We start from the raw sequence: 21024 nt of genomic DNA on the forward strand, positions 1-21024 counted from the left end.
GATCCATTTAGTTCAGCATTCTGTCACACAAAGTAGCCATCCAGTTTTCCTGCATGATCTACAGGGTTTCCCCATCAGTGCACCAGTTACTGTGGCATACTCAAACAGGACAGGAAAAGAGGAAGGAAAGGCAAAAGGCTGAAGAGGCTACATAAATTTTTAACTGACTCCTATCTAATGACTCTTAAAGGTTATCTTTGAGAACTTCAATTTAGTTCTTGATATGATGGCTGTTTCTTGTATTTCCCATTCATATTTGTCCCAGGAAAAGCAGCACATGGCCTCATCTTAACCTAATTATGTAAACACTTCCATTTTAACGAAAACATTTGCAGACTAAGATAAACTGGGAACATCATGTTCGCATTTAGCAACAAATTTTCCTTTTCTATTTTGCACCCCCCCCCGAATATATTGCCTGAAAGCTAAAATAGTTTGAACATTTTCCAGTCGTTATGCAAAGTGTAACCTCACTGACTTGGTGATGTCCCGCTGCACCAGCATGGTTACTTGGTACAGACTGGTATAGATCAATGGTTCAAGTGCATTCAATGTAACCATCGGTGAATATGTTTGAACCTGAAGATTGTTAGTTCAGCTTCTAAGGAAGAACTTATTATGCCTCAGTTTCCAACTTACATGTGTTGACAGATATCTTGTGGAAGGAGCCCGTGGCACAGAGTGGTAAGTTGCAGAACTGCAACAAGAGCTCTGCTCTGCTCATGACCTGAGTTCGATTCTGACCGAAGTTCATTTCAGGTAGACAACTCAGGGTTCACTCGGCCTTCTATTTTGCTGAGGTTGGTAAAATGAGTATCCGCAGTGGTGGGATCCAAAAATTTTAGTAACAGGTTCCCATGGTGGTGGGATTCAAACAGTGGCGTAGTGCCAATGGGGCTGGACGGGGCACGACAGGGGCGTGGCCGGGCATTCCGGGGGTGGGGCATTAATAATTTCTCTGTTACTGTAAAAAACTCTTTCTGTAAAAAAAAAAGTTCCTAATTTCCAGCTGGTATCTTTCTGTCCATAATTTAAACTCATTATAGCAGGTCCTATCATCTACTGCCAACAGAAACAACTACTTCTCCTCTAATTGACTGCCTGTCAAATACTTAATACTTTCAAATACTTAATTTTGTTTCTAGAAATCAAAAGAAGGATACTTTCCTTAAACAAGGAACTTGACCATATTTCTAAAACATGTTTTTAAAACAGCCCAACAGGGAGAATTATCCCGTTTCTACCTTCGCTAACCAGCCACATAGGAAACAATAGGACTTTATGATTTTGGGACCTAATGGAATTTCTAACGGAAAAGCAGACCCAATTAGTAACCCCCTCTCAGCACACACAAATAATTAGTAACCCACTCTCGGGAACTGGTCAGAACCTGCTGGATCCCACCTCTGAGTATCCGGCTTGCTGGGGGTAAAGTGTAGACAACTGGGGAAGACAATGGCAAACCACCCCATACACAAAGACTGCCTCATAAACGTCATGGTGTGACATCACCCCATGGGTCATTAATAACCTGGTGCTTACATAGGGGACTACCTTTATCTTTAGCTCTACTTTGTGGAGGCCAATTGTTCAGCGAGAGCATATCCTTGGCATACAGAAGGTCCCAGACTCCATATCTACTTCTCTGGTTAAAAGCAACAGGAACTTGGAGTGAGCTGTCCTGAAACCCTGAAGAACCATAGCCTGTCATCTGCACCACAGCATAACACAGTTTGATACCCCAATCCAGATAGTCTGATGCTAGACAACTGCAACCTAATTTATGAAAAGGGAGGTCTGCTTATCTACCTTTTAGATTTTCTAAGGATTTAGGAGGTGGGTTTGTCTTGTCAGACTAATAATGCTGCGTTGTAAAAGCAGTCCGTTTGGAGGAATACGGCTCAGCTAGCTGAAGCGATGGCAGAGTGCCGTGTGTAACCAATTTCAGAACACTTTTACAAAGGATTACTTTTCTTTTTTAAAAGTCCAATTAGAAGTGTTAAGGAGGAAAAAAGAGAAAAACAAGATGGCAAGCAGGATATAAGGTGATATGTGTTAACACGAGCCCAAGATTGTCAAGACATATAAGCTGGAGAGAAAACAGTTGTCTGGAAAGCCCTTATAAACCTCCAGCGCGAAGTAAAAAGGGAACGGGAAAGGACAGTTCAGCAAAGTCGGGTTCTCACACTGTGCGCGCCTGTTATTGGTCCGAATTATTCACTCTTATTTAACTGCACTGAATGTCTTTCATCTCCATGCTTTACAATAATAGTTTCCATATGACCGGTGGCTTAGCTATAAATAAGATCAAAAGCAAAGAAAGGGTTTCATAGTAATGGGGGGTGGGGGTGGGGGTGGAAGGGAGCATGAGCAGCGTTCAATCGAGGAAAAATAGCAAAGTTTTAACAGTTTTCTTTTTAATACGGAGAAGTACACCGAGTAATAAGCAGCTTTCCAAACAGCTTATCAAAACCCATTCTTGCAAGCACGAGTCACATGCAAAATCTATTTAAATGTAACCCAACGTGGCAAAGCAGGAGTTTGGCTTTTCAGCGGGAGGATAGCATGCCACATCGTAAACAGAGGCAGAAACCAGTTATAGTTTTTAGTTAAAAAAAATGTTTGTTGAGCACGGAGAAGGGAAAAGCTGGATGGCAGAGCTCCATACTCTTCCCTATACTCTTCCAGTTCTATTTTAAAGGGAGGGGAGAGACTTCGGATAATTCAGTATATACAGAGAATCACGACGCTACTAAACCAAAGCCCATGGTTTCCACACAAACGGATGTTTTATTTGGCATTGCATGTCAACTCACTGGGAAAAGCCAACTTCCCAAATGCATTTTCTTCTGGAGATGCAAAAAAAAAATTAAAAAAAATAACGACGCTAAACGCCATTCACTACTGGACAAAACAGATGTTGCTAATCCAAGGTTTTGAAGGGAGGCGATGCATTTCCTTTGTGCCTATGGGACAGCTGATGTGTATGGTTTGGTGTTCATTTTAATACAGTTGGAGAAGGTTTTGCCCTCTGGGGTGCTGCCTCAAGGTTTAACGTTTGCCCCTACCTACTGTTAAGAATCCTCTCCTCTTCGGCAAAACTGTCTTAATTGCCCAGTCTGGCACTCTGTGTTTAAAACACAATAGGACCGTATTGCGAAACAACGGCACTTCTTTAAAAGTGAAGCAAGCTCCCACGGGGAGCAGTGAATTGCCAGTGCCAACAAAATAAAAGTCAACAGTGATTTCCTTCCTACGGAGATCATTATTCATTTTACTTACTGGCTGGATGTGGAGATGCTCCCAATCCAAAAGCTACAGGATTAGGAATATTAGTGTTTAGCTGCAAGTAATGGCCCATCGGCGAAACCCACAGAGTAAAATAAACAGTGACATTGGGTAGGCTTGATACTTCATTCTGAAGTTAAGAGAAAATATGCTTCAAGAGACTCTTGCAAGTCCCATTTCCCCGTCCTCCGTTCTTCCCTGCTCGTTCCAAGCACCTGTTGAATGGCGACCTCAACTCTACACCTCCAGATTCGGATGTTTTACAAAGCAGCTTTTTAAACAAAAGCCAGCTGTTTCTCATCCAGGCTGCAGGGGAAAGAGAAATTAGGGCAGAGCTGGAGGAATGTTACCCAGAGACTTCTATTCTCCAATAACTTTCACACACCCAGCTGCACAATAGAGCCATCCATGTGTAGAAAAGCAAGGAACACAGGCTAATGCTAAATTAAAGCCCAAGAAACCGAATACTACTATTTTAACAATGCACCTAATTAGCTAGTTTCAAGCGAATGAAGTCACTGTATTAAGATAATTTTTTTTTAAAAAAGTGTCATTTTATATAGCGGCTGCATAGCAGTTTCTTTGTGCTAAATATCGACACCAGATTTAAGTATCTGATGTAATTATGTAGAATTAGTAATGCTAGCTAATGTAAATAGGGCTCAAAATTATACAAAATGATATCCTGCAACTTCTTTTTAAAAGATTCATTGCAATATGATGCTTTGTCAAGGGAGGGGGGAGGTTTTAAAAACCTGTGATAACATGGGACAGTTAAGGGAAGGTTTTTCCCCCCTATTTAAATAAGACATCAGATAGATCCAATGGCATTCTTCTGCTAAGTTTAGGCGTCTTCAATCACTGAAAGGTGCATTTCCTTAATGAAGGAAGGAACACTCCCCAATTAGTGGAAGTCACTGTTTTCTATCCCAGCCTTTAAAATAATTTCAAATTGTACTGCTCTTTTACTTTTGATTCAAATGCAATAGTTCATAAAATGCTAGTTTATTTTGCTAGGGTTGAAAATTCCATGAGTTGATTTAGTTTGGATTAAACACACACACATATGTGCGCGCGCGCACACACACACACACACACACACACACACACACACACACAAAATCATGTACTCTTCTGGTCATATGAATCAGGCAGGGAGACTGTTGGAGGTTTCAACAGAATCCCCAAAACATGATACAGTTTCGCTTGTGTTGCTCACTGGTCGTAACAACATGAATACGAAAGATATGTACTAATTCAACGGGAAAATGCCACTTTATATAACTTTCCTCAAACATCTTTCAACATCTGTATAATAGTAGGACCTACTAAACACCCAAAGCATGATTTGGATTTTGCAGTAAATCCGTGCTAAAAGAATGCATTTCTGTCAAAAAAGTGGGACTTCCTTGCAGTGAAACATGCACTCTTGAAATGTTGCTCTAAGTCTGGGGACACGCTCCCCCCCCCCCGCCCCCGAGGTCATGTACCTTGGCATGATTATCCTGGGAAAGACTTCAGCTGTTGAAGACACAACAGTCTGCTGGTGATCTTATACTGGCTGAAGAACTACCACAAGCAACTTTAAAAAACAACAAAGCACAACATTTTTAAAGGGGCCATTTTTAATAGCTCAGGAAACCTTTACACCAGACACTTGGGGAGAAACAATATCAAATTTTAGCCCTGCATTACAGCTTCACACAGTTATCTGCTTGCCCACTTTTGGAAACAAACAGGGGTGTACATGATCATGTAAGGCAATACAGTTCTCATTTTCAACTGGGACAGTTTCTCCACTTCAAGCTATTTTGTTTAGTTAACAGTCCAGGGATTATACTGGATCTCACATCGTTGCTGGAGAAGGAAGTTAATACAGGAGCAAAGAATGCTTTATTCAGCTCAGCTCAGAAGATGGCCTTCTACCTAGAATCCACTGACCTGGTCACATGGATCCATTCTAGATTATTATGATACAACTCTGCTCTTGAAGATATCACAACCTGGTTATTATCAAATGCTGGGCAGAACATGCATGTTACACCCATCCACACCAGTGTTCCAATTTAAGGTTCTGGGCAGTCAAAATCCTTAATAGCCTTGAACCCACAAACCTGAAGAACCGCCTCCCTTTCTACGCTTCGCCAACACATCCACAATCACCTAAACAAAACATTCTTGGTGGAGCACCTCTGATGCCTTCCGAAGATGACTGAAGGCAAGGGAGCGGCTGGGTGGTCTCTGAGGAGGGGGTGAGGGGCAAAGAGCGAAAAACCAGGGCAAGCTGGAGCCTGAAAGGAAATGGACCGCCTCGCTTGGCCTTAAATGGCTGGGGGGCTCTGCCCCCCAATGCATGAAACCAGGTTGCTGCTAAACCTGGGGTTGCTCACCTCCAGGTTGAATCTGGAGATCTTCCAGAATAACAACTGAACTCCATACAACAGAGATCTATCTCCTTAGAGAAAATTACTCCTTTGAAGGGTGGACTCTATAGTATTATATTTGGCCGAGGCCCCTACCATCCCCAAACCCTGCCCTCTCGAGACACCATCCCAAAATCCTGCCCTCTTGAGACACCACCCCAGGAATTTCCCAAGCTGAAGCTGGCAACCTGGCCTCAATAAGTTTTCCATCAAAGTTCAAAAGACTTAGAAAGGGCTTTGCCCCGTCCCCGACTGCCTTTTACTGGCAGAACCAAGCCTCAGAATGCTGCGGTTGCTAATAACAGCCACTTCTATCATTTTTGATTTCTTAACTCCCCTCAATGTGTGTGTGTGTTTGTGTGTGGGTAAGTGTGTTTAGATTTCAGATTTTTCTGCAAACCTGGGGACTTTTTCAGGTTTGCAGAAAGCTGTCTTGCCCATTCACAGCTCCAAACATCAGATTTAAGTATCCAAAAATTCACCAATGTCGTTAGTAGAATATTCAGTCAAAAACAGATAAACAACATTAGAAGGAGGGCCAGCAGCTGGGTATGCTGGACAAAACAAAGAATTAGGGTATGCTACAACTTTGACAGTTTTGATTGCCTTAGAGAGTTTTTGTTTGCGTGGTTTTCCAGTTCTGTAGTTCTATTTAGCCCTACTGCATTGCTCATTTGAACTGTTTTTATATATAAGCTTCAAGATGGCTTTTCTACGCAGGAAACAAGGTTGCACTGCACAACATGGTTTTACAAATTTGCTTGGATAGATGGTTAAGCAGTACTGTCTATACTGATGGGTTTAACTGACTGTAAGTAGGATCCTATTTATGTAATTTCTGTATTGCGTAATGTGTCACATGAATACTTATGCTGTGCTTCAGTTCTTTCTGGTGGTTCCAAACTTCTAAAATCCTAATGCTTTAATTACTGAATGTCCCGTTTTTCCAATTGTACTGGCTCACTATGGCCATTTCTGCATGGCGGAAGAAACGGCTGTCCACCAGCATAATTAATGGCAGCGGACGCATGAGACCGTTCGCACGATCTCGTGCGGGCAGCACTGAGGCTGCTGAGACCTGCAGAGGTGGCTCTGCATGGAGCCACCTGCGGGTCATCCCGTTCATCTACCTTTCCTCCCTGCGTAGCTCTGGATGGCTGGAGGGACACGCCCATGCTGCCCTCTGACCTCTGGGCAGGGAGGTGAATGGGAACACCAGTGGGGCCAAAAGTGGCACCCTCACACTGGTGCACTTTGCACCGCGCCGGCGGGAAGACACCGCTTTTGAAAAAACTTGCTCCCTGAGTGAGTTTCAAAAGGGGCGTTTTTGTGCCTGTGGGGGGGGGGGCAAGCACAGCGCCAACTGTGTGAACAGCGCCCCAGGGATGTTTTTTTAAAAAAACAGGGTGCTGTTTTTCAGCCATGCGGAAACGGCCTTAGTGTAATCTGCCTTGAGTTACTCTGAGAAAGGCAGACAATAAATAATGTGAACAAAAACAGAGCAAAATAAAATGTTATAATTCATCTTGGGAAATGTGGTGTAACATAGCCTGATCTTGTCAGTACTTGGAAGCTAAGCTAGGTTGGTCCTTGGAAGAGATACCTCTGAAGAAGGCTCTGCAGAGGAAGGCAATGGCAAACCACTTACTCTGAAAACTCTATGAGGGAGACACAAGTTGGCTGTGACCTGACAGCACATTTCGTACAGAAACACACCATCCGCCTGGAGCCGCAACAAGCAAAGCAGACTATAAATCAGTGATGGCAAACCTATGGCATGGGTGCCAGAGGTGGCACTCAGAGCCCTCTCTGCAGGCACACGCAAACAGAGTGCCCCTCCACATCTAGGCTGGCCTGGGCCACTGGGCTCAATTATTAGCATTAAACCTAAGACCTAGTTTTGGGAAAGCAGTGTAGGTAACCCTATTAAGCGCTGTTAAACCCCACTGATTTTCATGTGAAGAACTAAAAGTTATTGATCCATTTTACCTGGTAGTAAAGCAGGTTGCTGGCAACAAGGCTTGCTTCTAAGTAAACCCTCCTAGGGTCATGATTCACCCGTTGGAAGAGTTGCAAGGTTGCTTCACAGCAAAGCCACCTTCTACCACCAAGCTTACTCTTGACTAACACACGCCTTGGAGCCAACCATTTTTTCTAAACTAAAACCTCAGTATTCAGGTTAAATTGCTGTGTTGGCACTTTGCGATAAATAAGTGGGTTTTGGGTTGCAGTTTGGGCATTCGGTCTCAAAAAGGGTCGCCATCAGTGCTATAAATGAAGTAAACAATGGGAGCCAGGATGCTATAGTGGTTAAGAGTGGCAGACTTTAATCTGGTGAACTGGGTTTATTTTCCTGCTCCTCTGAATATAGCCTGCTGGGGGATGGTGGACCAGTCACAGTTCTCTCAGCCCCATCTACCTCACAAGGTGTCTGTTGTGGGGAGGCGAAGGTGATTGTACGCTCCTTTAAGTCTCCTTACAGTTGAGAAAAGCACAGTATTAATCTAACTCTTCTTCTAAACAAACATATCAATATTTTGTTCCGAGGGGAGGAAAGAGCTTGGAAGCAGCTAATAGTTAAAGGAGACCTCTGTTCCTAGGACTCAATGTGCTGTTTTCTTTTGGATAAACCTCTCATCAGATCAAGGACTGTTGTATGAATATGAATGGTTTCGGCTGGCAATTATTCATGCGGTTTCCGGAGTAGCAAAGGAGCTAGATATGAATTAAAGGTTTGTTAAAATAAGAATGAGCCATCATCTAATAAGCTCTTTGATATCCCAGGAGTGAGTCTTCTGCTAAGGCCCGAGGATTTTCAAGAGGTATTGGGCAGAGCATTGCAGCATTTATTATTATTATTAACAATAATATTATTATGCAACATCAGTGTAAATGGTACTTCACAGGACATCATAGAAACAAACAGAAACAAAACGCACAACTCTGCTCAAAAGAAATTTCAATTAAAAGTTCAGACAGGGTGCGGGAAACAGAAGAAGATTATTATTATTAATAATAAATGTTGCAAAGCAGGAAAAGAACAAGGTGGTAGAGAATGACTGAAAGCAACACAGTGTCACATCCATAGGCTTGGTTATTGTTGGTTGATTACAGTTGGCCTAACAGATTAGCCCAATGGTTTCATGGGAAATGAGAGTTTTAAAGAGGAATCTGAAGATGGACAGAAAAGTGGCAGGGCCATCACTACCATAATCTGTTATCTTTAAGGGGGTGGCTTGGGATTACAATTGATCTTCAGGCAATGGAGATCAGCTCACCTGGAGAAAATGGCCACTGTTTGCATCGTACACCCCTGAAGTCCCTCCCTTATTCAAACTTTGCCCTCCACGCTCTGCGTTCAGCAGAGGCCAACTTACTGGAGATCCCTGCCCCCTCAATGATGCGGCTGGCCTCCACTCGGGCCAGGGCCTTTACAGCTCTGGCCCCTGCCTGGTGGAACACTCTCCCTCCAGCTGTCCGGGCCCTGCGGGACCTTGGTGATTTCCGCAGGGCCTGTAAGACTGAGTTGTTCCACCGGGCCTTTGGAGATACCAGCCGCTGAGTGGTGCCCCCCCAGCTCATGGGTCCCTAATATCATTGGGACCCATTATTGAGATCATAGGTCCAAATACCATCAGGACCCACTGCCTCTCTCTCCTTTTTAGGAGGATTAGGTTTAGGTGGGATGCTATCTTAGGATAACTGCTGTTTTTATTATATTTATGGAAGTTTTATAGGATGATTTTATGTATGGTTTTTATGTTGTACACCGCCTAGAGCCCTTTGGGGATGGGGCGGTATATTAAGTTAAATAAATAAATAAAATAAATAAATAAACATCTTCAGGTATTTCCCAATCGGCAGCTGGCAACACTAATTATCGTTCTTGCCATCGGGTGGTGACATTCACACCAGGCCTGCCCTGGTTATTAGATAAAGCGTTCTGGAAACTGACATACTCTGGACAAAATCTCGAATTACTTTTAGTGATCATTAAAAAAAAAAAAGAGTACCAATTTGACAAAGGAAGGTGTACAATGGGCAAAGAAACTCCCACCAGCACATTCTAAACAAGTTTCCGGACCGTACCTCCCACTGCTACTTTATTTATTACAGCTGGCCAAAGTTTTATAGCCTGTTTCATGTATTAAAATTCAAATGTGGAAAACATTACCAGTGTCCTCCTTGATTCTTTTTTTTCCCCTGAAAAAAAAAATCCCCCTTCAACTTCCTTTTCAGTGTGGAATGTATCAAATGGTCAAAGGCGAACTCAAAGACTGACTCGACTCAAAAACTATTTCCTTTGTTCTTGTGTTTGACTTCAAAATTCAGACCAGTTTTCCGAAGAAAGAAAATAGTAGACCTGATGGGTCTCTCAGACAGTGAGTTATGTTGCCTCTGCACGACTCTGCACAGGATGAGAACAGTGATAGTCAGAAAATCTTCGCTAGTCTTTTTACTGGTGGGTTCGCCCCCCCTCCCCCCGGCCACTTCCCCCAGACTTGTCGGTCATGAGGGGTTTGTGCCCTAAATGTACCCCCTCTGCCTCGGGTTCATTTATTATTTCATCAGTTTCGGATAAACAAATAGGGACTTGAGATCAATGGCAAAAGCAACAAAGTTTCATGCTTTATATACTGCATAATCAACGTTTGCTAATCAAAGCAAACATACCCCTAGAAAGCAGAGGGGAAAGCTGCTTTTGTTGGCTTCTGAAAGCCAAATTCAGGGGTCAGATATTTCCATCATGTCCTGCATGCACAAGTGATATTTCTAGAAAAGCCCCCTCCTCTTCCCCAGTCGTTCCTCGGCTACATCTGGCATATAAGAGGGAAGTACATATTTATGGAACAACGCTCTCTGAAGTAATGCCCTGGGTCCATGTTGTATCAGTTTAACATATGCAAAGCGCAGAAAGCTACCAAAGGGGGGGGCCCTTTTCTCCTTTGATTGAGAGCAGATATATAGCAATAGTTGCAAGTCACAGATCTGGCTTTTAATAGAGCCAGATTTCTTCATTAAAAGCGGTATTGTTTAAACATGGCATGGGATATGTTTGCGCATGGAATCGCTTTGTGCAAGCCCAGATATTCGGATTTCGATGTGTCCCTGAGGTGCATCTTGCATCACCTGAGGGCAAACAAGATTTCCTTTTGCAACTGCTGTGTAGAAACAGCCAGCCCAGCACCTGGTCCGTGCTCGTTTTATTGGAGAAATGGAGATGCCGGACTCCGCAAGAGCACCTCTCCACCTTCAGTGTCCGGTGGCAGGCTGTTTTCCAGGGCTAGCATTTCTGGCTTGTTGCTTTTTCAGCTATAAATGCCAGCGACTCGCTCCTGGCCCTTAATAACACGCTGCTCAAAACAAAATTACTTTTAACTTTCATTTTAAGAGGTGATCTCTGCAAAAAAAAAAAAAAGTATTTTCTTTTAAATAGTTCTTGCAATAACTAGCAAAACTCAGTGGAAATAAGTGCCATAAATGCACTGCCTTTCATCTTGATATGAATTAGGAGGCATGCAGCAACACTTATTGGCATCCATTAAATCTGGGCAAAGAGTATTTTGGCTAAGAGAGCTGGCCCCATTTCCTCTTTTTTTTTTTTTTTACAGTGGGGCACATTTCATTCAGAAATAAGTGATGCTAGATGTAGTTCATGGCTGTGCTGTTCACCCATAATGATTCCTTACAGAAAGAGTTAGCCCTAATGTTTTCCAGCTTCGTCCCCTAACGATGCTCACTGCAGAGAAGCTATCCCACAATCCCATGCTGCAACACTCCCCCCCTTTTTTGGTACGTATCCTCTGGACATGGATTTCTGGCCAGAGCGACAGATCAAATTGGTCCCTACAGCAGGATCTTCTGGGCTGGCTTCCCGTTTTGGCAACACTCATTTTGAACTCTCTCAGCACATACGTCAAGTGGAATGGAATGCGTGCAAATTCTCTGGGACTAAATATGGGGCTGAAAGCATTGAAAAACGTCAACTGCTCCAAAGGACCCTTTACGCTGTCTCAGAGCGGTGGATTTTTAGAGGGCTGAATGAATGTCTCCTGTTGTTTACCACAAAAGAAGAAAACCCTGACCCCGACACTTTATTAGAGCATGCAGGACCTTAGAAAAGGAACTATCAGAAAGACAGTATCTACCATGTTACCAATATCAGATTAAGTTAAGAAAATAGTCAAAATAGGTAGATTGATAGCAGAGGAAATCATTCATAAAGGGCGTTTCTCTGTCACCCATCTATCAGATTATGGGATGGATTATGGGAAATGTCTTCTGATAGAGCGGGACTTCCTTGCTTTCACCTTCTGCTTGTACCCCCCTCCTTTTTTTAAAGTCTGTACTGCTAAACAAAACTTTGTTGAATCTTGGATTTGGACACAACGACAAACCAATGACCTCTTTGATTTCCTATTTAACGACAGTTTTCCTTCTATACTTTGATTGGCACCAAATTTGCAGTGGCAAATATTCATAGAAAAATGATCTTATATGAAATTATTAGTTGCAAGGTGGTCCATGCAAGCTAGACAGAGGTGGGATCCAGCAGGTTCTCACAGGTTCCCAAGAGTAGGTTACTAATTATTTGTGTGTGCCGAGAGGGGGTTACTAATTGGTGATTTTGCCACGTGATTTTTGCCTTAGTTACGCCCCTCCTCTCAGCAGTAGCGCGCAGAACTTGAAGCAGTCTAGCAGGAGGTGCACCGGCGTGCGTGGCAGCCTGCGTGCATTCGTTTCCCGCCCAAGGACCGGCGCAGCGGCTGCCTCCTTGCCACAGCCCCGCCCAGGAATGCCCCGCCCCAGGAATGCCCAGCCATGCCCCCATCATGCCCCGCCCAGCCCCACTGGCGCTACACCAAAGTTTGAATCCCACCACCATGGGAATCTGTTACTAAAATTTTTGGATCCCACCACTGAAGCTAGACAAGCATATATGGATAATTTTGATACAGGCAGCTTGCACGGTCTGTTTACATCAGGGATGGCAGCAGTATATGCTGATATTTTGGGCGAAATTTGATGTTGTTACTTATACTTGAAACTGGTGTCCAATACCTAATGCCAATAAAGGTTATTGTGATTGTGATTATACTTTGGGCATCTTTGTGAACTAATTATGGCATATTGTAATGGTCAGCTGAGTGAGAAATAAAACAGAATTTCACAATATCAAAAAGAAGATACCTTAATTGTAGAGTCTATCGTTTATCAGCCACAATGACAAGATGTGGTCTATCATCTTATCATGTTTGGCATTTGTTTATCATAGCCATGTTATCAGTATTACTTTGTAAATAAGAGTGCTCCACCTTTCTTACAAACCCTTGGCAGGGCTCCTGTACACCCAGTCCCTGATGCTCTCAAACAGAAATGAACACAATAGAGAAAACAGTAACTTTAATGAAAGAAACATGACTCGGGGAAAGGGTTGAAGAAACCAGGATGCAACTGCTATCCCAAGCAAGGTTACACCAGTCTAAGCCTATTGACTTCAGTGGTGTTACTCTTCTTTAAGGTGCATTGTCACAGCGCAATCTTACATAAACTTACTGTGGTCTAAGACCAATTATTTCAGAAGGTATAGCGTGGAATAGCTCTGCTTAGGACAACACTGTCTGTTCTGAGCACGTTGCCTCTACAGCTGTTAATTATTGAGGACTGGTGTGGGAAGATCCAGCCTCTTCAAGATCAGAGCATACTCCCAAATATTCCCTGTGCATGGCCCATGCATCTGAATTTGCACCCGAAAGCATCAGGTTTTATGCCAAAAAACATTCCAGCAATTCCTTTGATTTCTGCTTATCCTGCTTGCTGGAAGCTGCCTTACAGTCAGAGTCTGAAATACTAACTAGAACCTTCTCAATCAAATCACTGGTTAGCTATGAATCCAAAGGGAAGATTCCACAATTTTTCAGCATGGTATCTTCAATCTGCAACTTAGGCAGATTAGTACTGGCCGACACTACAGTTTATGGATTGAGGTGCTAAAAAAGATCTTCAACTAATTAGAAAAATTGTTACTTTAAAAAAAAAAAAAGGATTCTGAAAGAGTAAAAAGGCTGCCATGCTTCTTAATGGAGTAAAAGGCTTTCTGAAGATGCTCCCTTCCGAAGGGCGCAAGGCAGAGGTGGGATCCAGCAGGTTCTCACAGGTTCCTGAGAGTAGGTTACTAACTATTTGTGTGTGCCAAGAGGGGGTTACTAATTGGTGATTTTGCCACGTGATTGTTGCCTTAGTTACGCCCCTCCTCTCAGCAGTAGCACGCAGAACTTGAAGCAGTGTAGCAGGAGGTGGACCGGCGTGCGTGGCAGCCTGCGTGCATTCGTTTCCTGCCCAAGGACCGGCGCAGTGGCTGCGTCCTTGCCACAGCCCTGTCCAGGAATGCCGTGCCCCCAGAATGCCCGGCCACGCCCCTGTCGTGCCCTGCCCAGCCCCATTGGCGCTACGCACAGTTTGAATCCCACCACAATGGGAACCTGTTACTAAAATTTTTGGATCCCACCACTGGCGCAAGGCATTGATTGTTTTGGCAACTTACAACCACAACAGAAAAATCACCAAAATTGCTTGGATTAAAACGGAAGTAGTTTCACACTGCTTTGAGCAACAAAAAAACAGATGCTACTTGGATGTGAACCACATCTGATAAGCAAAAATCAAAACTCTAATGCTGCATGTGAGGTTGGAATGTAATAAATCTTCTCATGTCCTTACAAACCCAGATTAGGATTGCCAGCTACCAGTAGGAGCTTGGGGAGTGGCATGGGTGATGGCACACCTCTCCAGGAATTGTCAAAAATTGTATGAAAAAAAACCCAGAGTTTCCAGAGATTCCTAGAGAAGACCAATATCACTTTCACTTTCTCAGAAAATGATAATCACAAACTGGCCACTATAGCTGGAAGCAGTCCTTCTCTCTCTTACTTTTCATTTCTTCTCCCAGTGGGCATTGGTGACAGAAGCCGTGAGGTGCTTGAAGGTATGAAAACAGGAGCCAGAGACAGAAATTCCCCCGTCCCTAGTGGAAAACTGACAACCCTGACTCAGATGAGCATTTAAGAACGCCGTTTAAGTAGATGTAGCTCAAAATCTCAACTCTTAAGTGTTTTACAAAGATTACGATTTCTTTCCTCTGCAGTTAGCTTTTGGCAGAAGAAAGGTTGAGCAAAGACAGAAAGGAGGGGCAAGCAGGGGCGTACCGCCCAGGGGGACATATGTGGTCAAATGTCCCCTTTGGCTGTGCGCCACTTCTAATCGAGGCTTGCAAACACCATCCCCCACAATTCTCCTTCTTTCCCCTGGTGCAGGCCCCATAATAATTCCACTGATAAAGCGAAACCTGGTGCAAAAAACGTTTGGCTGTGGTGGGGGAGGGCGGCCACTCATCCCGGGGGGGGGGGGGGAGGCACGAAAACTGAAATTTTGCACCAGGCTACATTTTCCTTTGATACACCTCTGGGGGCAAGGTCGGGTTTTGCCCCACAAGAAGTGCATGTCCCATAGTGTGCACACAGAATGGGCCCTCTAAATGTTACTCTAGTCATTTCATCAGTCAAAAGACTCATGCTAAGGTTCATTTGTGAAAACAGCTGCCTCTTGTCTGCTTTTTACAGCACAAACAGCACAAACAGAAACCATTCACAGAATATAGGTTCTATGGACACACATGCATGCAACCTGAATCTCATAAAACTCAGAGAAGTGATTACATTTTTTCCTGTAGAAGGGAGTATGTTATACAAGCAACTTAATTTACGAACAGTATAGGCCTATTTCTGCCATAACTAAAAAAATAGTTTGATTAAATATGGCCCAATTAAAAAGCTGAAGAAAAATACAATTAAAAAGCTAGGGAAAATACCAACAGTTCACAAACCCTAATTAGTTTACTCTTATTAGGGTTTTTTGTTTTTTTTTTTTTAAAAAGCAGTGGTTAATCTTTATAGCTTACCATTAGCGAATGCCTATTGGCTGAAAGTAGGCCTGTCCCATATCCTGATCCAAGACCTCCCATGGCTCCATTATGAGAGGGCCCTATTAATCCATGCATGTCGCTATGACTACCAGGCATGGCAGTTGAAGGCCCCACCGCATGGTTCCGGAGAACATGAATAGCGTCATCCAGTCGTTCCAAGCGGTCTTCGATCCGGCTTTGCTGTTTGTTTACGAAAAACAAATCAAGAGAAGCGTCAGCAAACGTGAAAGCTGTGGACGTCTGAGACAAAACTCACAGAGATTAGAGAGGTGGGTGGGTGGTGGTAACGCTAAGCCCAGGTGAGGCGTGTCTTAATTTGTATTTACGTTTCGAACGCAGTTCAATTGATTTAGTTTTCACTCTGCAGAAAACAGAAACAATGACACGATCCCCTCAAGGGAACCCAAGGAGATTCTGTTCTTAAGAAAACAGCATCATTTTCATGGGCAAAACAGGTCCATTGACTCCTCATGTATATAGCCGCTCAGAACAGCCTTCTGGTTTTCAAGCATTTTGCATCACATGGAAATGCTTAATTGCCATGATTTTTTTTAAAGTACTTGTTATTGTTGTCCAGAACTCTTTTTACACCTGAGTGGTTCCTATTAAAATCAAGGGATGGGAACAGTACGTTGTGCACAGAGGCCTTCAGCAAGCTTTGTTGATCTTTTATTCCAATCATAGGAAAAAGACTAAGAAAGAGTATCTTAGACCACTATTCTGTTCCACAGTTACTGCTTAGTTCCCTACAGAGCATGCACCCAAACAGCTTTCAAAGCATTAAACTCAAGTAAAACAGGTTTACTTCTCATGAACAAGAGTCACACAGCTAGCGTTACATAGAAAATACACACCCCTGTGAAAAATTGCGTAATTTGGCCTGGTCTGCAGAACAAACAAACGCTCATGCTCTTCTTGTTAACACTGTATTCGGTTGTGAGAAAATGTCATGCCTACTTCACTCAGCTACCATAGACCAAAAAGAAATAAAAATAGATCTGGCGATGAAAATAAACTACGAAAAAACGCACACTTTGCCTAACCGATGTCAGTTTGTGATTTCTCCTTGTACAATTCTCCAAGAATACTTCAAAGGCGAATCAGATTATCTTTACTGCAGTTAGAAAGAACAGGCTGGTATTCACATCAAATGTTTTGCTGGCAGAGGACAAAGAGTCTAATGCAAACAATCTTCCAAGAGTCCAGGAACTTGGAAGCACCTGGCGTTTCTGACTTCTTCATCCTGTCAAACTCTCCTAACTTTCAAAGTCTTTTGCCATACAAATGGATGGACTATTATTGCTCAAGAAAACAAGCTCAAAGCACCCACAGGCAGATTCCGCATGGGCCAAAAACAGCAGTGGGAAAATGGTGTAAAAATGGTTTAAAAGGGTTTACACTGTTTTCACACCGCTGTTTTTAGCTCATGCGGAATCCGCCTTAGGTACTAGTTCAAGGTTTTCTTTGGTTCTGACCCACTTAAAGCTTTCAAGTCATCTGAGCAGGCAGCAAAAGCTTTGGATGTTCCTGGTTCTTCAATGGCCTCTGTGTAGAAGAGTCCTGTCCCTAATGTGAAAAAGCTAAAAGAAATTCCTGAGATTGAATTTTTGCATCACTTCCTCCTTATTATGTCATACGTCTGACAATCACCTTGTGGTGAGATTGTTGTGTCAGTCACCACCACATGCCCTGACGGTCTTATAATAACTTTTTAGACTTATGGTTACTTTTTTCCGACTTATGGTCATTTTTGTGGGCTTGCTGGACACGTGAAGATGGAGTTCAATAAAAATTGGAGCTAATTCAAGCTTCTCTGTATCACGGACCATTAGCAAAAATCCTCCAGAAAACCCAAAACAGAGGCCCCTTCCGCACACGCAAAATAATGTGTTTTCAAACCACTTTCGCAACTGTTTGCAAGTGGATTTTGCCATTCCGCACAGCTTCAAAGAGCACTGAAAGCAGTTTGAAAGTGCATTATTCTGCATGTGCGGAATGAGCCTAAGTGATAGAAAACGGTCATGAGAATCCATCTTGAGCTAGATTAAATAACCACTAATTCTATGTGTGCCTGTAGCAATATAATAATTAATGGGCACTGCCTCATGATAGAGGAATCACATCTGTAAATGGCTTAGGGCACTTTTGCACATGCAGAATAAAGCACTTTCAATCCACTTTGCAGCTGGACTTTACTGTGAGAAATAAAAACATCCACCTGCAAACAATTGTGAAAGTGGATTGAAAGCGCATCATTCTGCATGTGCGGAAGGGCCCTTAGTGCTGCGGTCCATGATTATTCTTGAGTCAATTAAAAATCTTACCGAAGCTGACGGCAGGTTTTGCATGATTCAGCACTATGTGGCCATTCTTAAGAGTTCTCATAAATCTTGTGTTTGTCTGTTGGGATGCATTTATTTCACTGTCTTAAAGCAGCACAATCCTAACAGACAATGCATTATGTTCGATTTAACATTAACATGCTCTTTCTGTCCTTCTGGTTTGCTTTCTAAATCCAGCGTTTTGTGCCTAATTCTCCATTTTTGGTTATACGTCTCAATGTATTCAAGGTTACTATCAGTCAGATGGCACAGAAAATTCTAGCTAACATTATCTCATGGGTGGGTCCCCATAGATTTTTTTTTAAATCTAAGGATGCTGCAAACTCAAACAAAAAGAAAACCAGTGTTGACAAAGGAAAAAAGTAGATAGCAAGTAAATACTGACATTGAGGAGGTCACCGGTCAAAAACATACCAAAGAGTGTAAGGGACCTTCATAATTGGGAGATGATGATGCTTGCCCTCCATTTCTAGACCAAACAGCTGTGCCTGCTAATAGTAAAATGGGAGTTACTATTGGAACTATGCAAACAAAAGGCCTTTTCAAACATTTTGGATAGTACTGTAGACGTGTAAATGTCATTTCCCAGATAGATGTCAAACAGCTTTGCAGAGAACTTCCAAAACAGACATTTATTTTACACACACAAACACGCATTAATTTTGATAGTGACCACTTCAATCTCCAAGACTAGTTGCTAATACAGGAGGCTCCATGGCTCTAGTAGCTGAACCAAATAAAAGCTACATGAGAAAGGGCAGTTCGATTCAAATCCAGTAGAACTTTGGGGCCAGCCACCACCAGAGAAGGGTATCAATTTTTGAGAAGCAAAGCTACCTTCGTCAGACACCTGACGAAGGAAGCTTTAACTCTTGGAAGCTACCCTGAAAATCTCGTTGGCCTCTTTGATGTGACTGGACTTGAATTAAGCTGCTCTACGGCAGACCAACATGGCTACCTCTGAAACTATCTTCATGAGAAAGGGATATATCACTGACTGAAGAAGGATACTTTTTAGGAAAGTTCTGAGGGAGCTTGGCTGTTGTGGGTTTTCCAGGCTGTGTGGCTGTGGTCTGGTAGTTTTTGCTCTTAATGTTTCACCTGCATCTATGGCTGGCATCTGTAACTCTGACATGCCTCTGAAGATGCCAGCCTTACATGTGGGTGAAACGTTAGGAGCAAAAACTACCAGATCATGGCCACACAGAATGGAAAATCTACAACAGCAAGTCGATTCTGGCCATTAAAGCCTTCGACAACACTCTGAGGGAACTGCTAAATGCATTGTTATTATAGCCCAAAAGAAGATACAGTCGGTGTTCAGCGATAATAACACTGGCATGGTTCAGATGTAATGGTAAATACTGGTTTGTTATGACTTGGAGCTTAGAAGCTGTTTCAACCTTGCTCCGACGATCCTTGCCACACATTTTCCCTTTTTCTTCTGCATGGCAAAGTTAATCGCGTTACTTCCACTTTAGCAGCAAACTATGGTTTGTGCGTTCCCTGCAATCCACAATGCATGACTGGATACAGAAGCAAACCATGGTTTGTTACAAAAGCGGAAGTAACGCATTGTCTTGCCAAGTGCAAGAGGGTGAAGGGATTGAATCATGTGAATGAACGTGATCTCTTCTGGGCTCATTCACACAAACATCAAGCCACAGTGTGGTGTTACATCTGATCTGTGCCACTAAATCATCCAACCTACAAGATGAAGAGCGTGGATTTATACCCCACTTTTCTCAACCCTATGGAGTCTCAAAGCAGCTTACAAACTCCTTCCCTTCCTTTCCCCACAGTGGACACTCTTTGGGAGAGTGGGAGTAGCGGCTGGAGAAGAATTTCTGTGAGCTGGCCTGCCAGGGGTCACCCAACAGACTCCTTCTCCATGCATAGAAAGCTGAGCGGGGAAACAAACCTAGTTCACCAGATTAGATTCTGCCCGCTCAAGTGGAGAACCTACCACTCTTAACCACAACATCTGCTGTGGTTTTTAATTAATTATTACTATATTGAGTATTACTAACTTAAATTTAGTATTACTTAAATTAATTATCACTTCATTTTAAGTGATATTTGTTAGCTCATTATTTATTACTATCTTAAGTATTACTACCTTAAATCTTACTCGTTCTAGTGGAAAACTAAAGGGAAGGTTCCTGATGAACTGTGCCAATTCACATTTTCATAGTTTGAGGTCAGTTGCTCTTACAATAAAGTACTACATTCCAAAAAGCTAAGATTAAAAGGGATTTTAAAAAAAATCTGTATGCAACTCAGCCTTTAAAAAATCGCCTTGTAAAAAGGTGAAATGCAAAAGATTGAATGGTATAATGTATCAGTTTTCTGATGAAGTCACACTGAACACACAGGTATCAAATGTTGTTTTGGCTACTCCCCCTTGCGAATTGTGCCTATTTATGTATTAATAATCTGTATATTTGCAATGTCATCACCCTCTTGTAAGCCTTATACCCGTGGTGGTGAACCTTTGGCACTCCAGATGTTATAGACTACAATTCCCATCAGCCCCTGCCAGCATGGCCAATTGGCCATGCTGGAAGGGGCTGATGGGAGTTGTAGTCCATAACATCTGGAGTGCCAAAGGTTCGCCACCACTGCCTTATACAATATAGCTGCCAAGAAGAACCTTTAAAATGTAGATAAAAGCAAAAGCCATGTTAAACTGGGTGACTTTGGATTAGTTATTCTCTTTCAGCCTCAGCTATCTCATAAAATGGAGATGAGGGTAAAATGAGGGATAGGAGAAGCACATGTGGTGACCGGAATTCCTTGGAAGAGGAGCAAAATAAAATAAACAAAACTGCAGGGAACTTTGGCGGCAATTTTGCATTGAGAAGATGATGTAGAAAAAGGCATGACTTAACTCTTATTGGGTCCTGTCTACAGAACATATAGAGCCAGGGAAAAGAACGAATGCTGCCAGTATAATCTATGAATGGTTTGCCATAACAATTATCTTCCT

General features: G+C 42.8%; 1 protein-coding gene across 13 annotated transcripts in view; it reads right to left on the reverse strand.

Annotated features, from left to right (window-relative positions):
* The window catches only part of TCF4 (transcription factor 4), a 422824-nt gene that overhangs the window by 30358 nt on the left and 371442 nt on the right, over positions 1 to 21024 (reverse strand). For 12 of the 13 annotated variants that reach the window (XM_048502995.1, XM_048502992.1, XM_048502991.1 and 9 more), the window contains one exon: positions 15670 to 15873. In XM_048502995.1, coding sequence (XP_048358952.1) covers positions 15670 to 15873 — 204 coding nt within the window. Of the gene's footprint in view, positions 1 to 15669; positions 15874 to 18449; positions 18527 to 21024 lie in introns of all 13 variants that reach the window. The other variant, XM_048502999.1, reaches the window with a different exon arrangement.

The sequence above is a fragment of the Sphaerodactylus townsendi genome, linkage group LG07 (assembly GCF_021028975.2).
Source record: "Sphaerodactylus townsendi isolate TG3544 linkage group LG07, MPM_Stown_v2.3, whole genome shotgun sequence".
Lineage (NCBI taxonomy): Eukaryota > Metazoa > Chordata > Lepidosauria > Squamata > Sphaerodactylidae > Sphaerodactylus > Sphaerodactylus townsendi.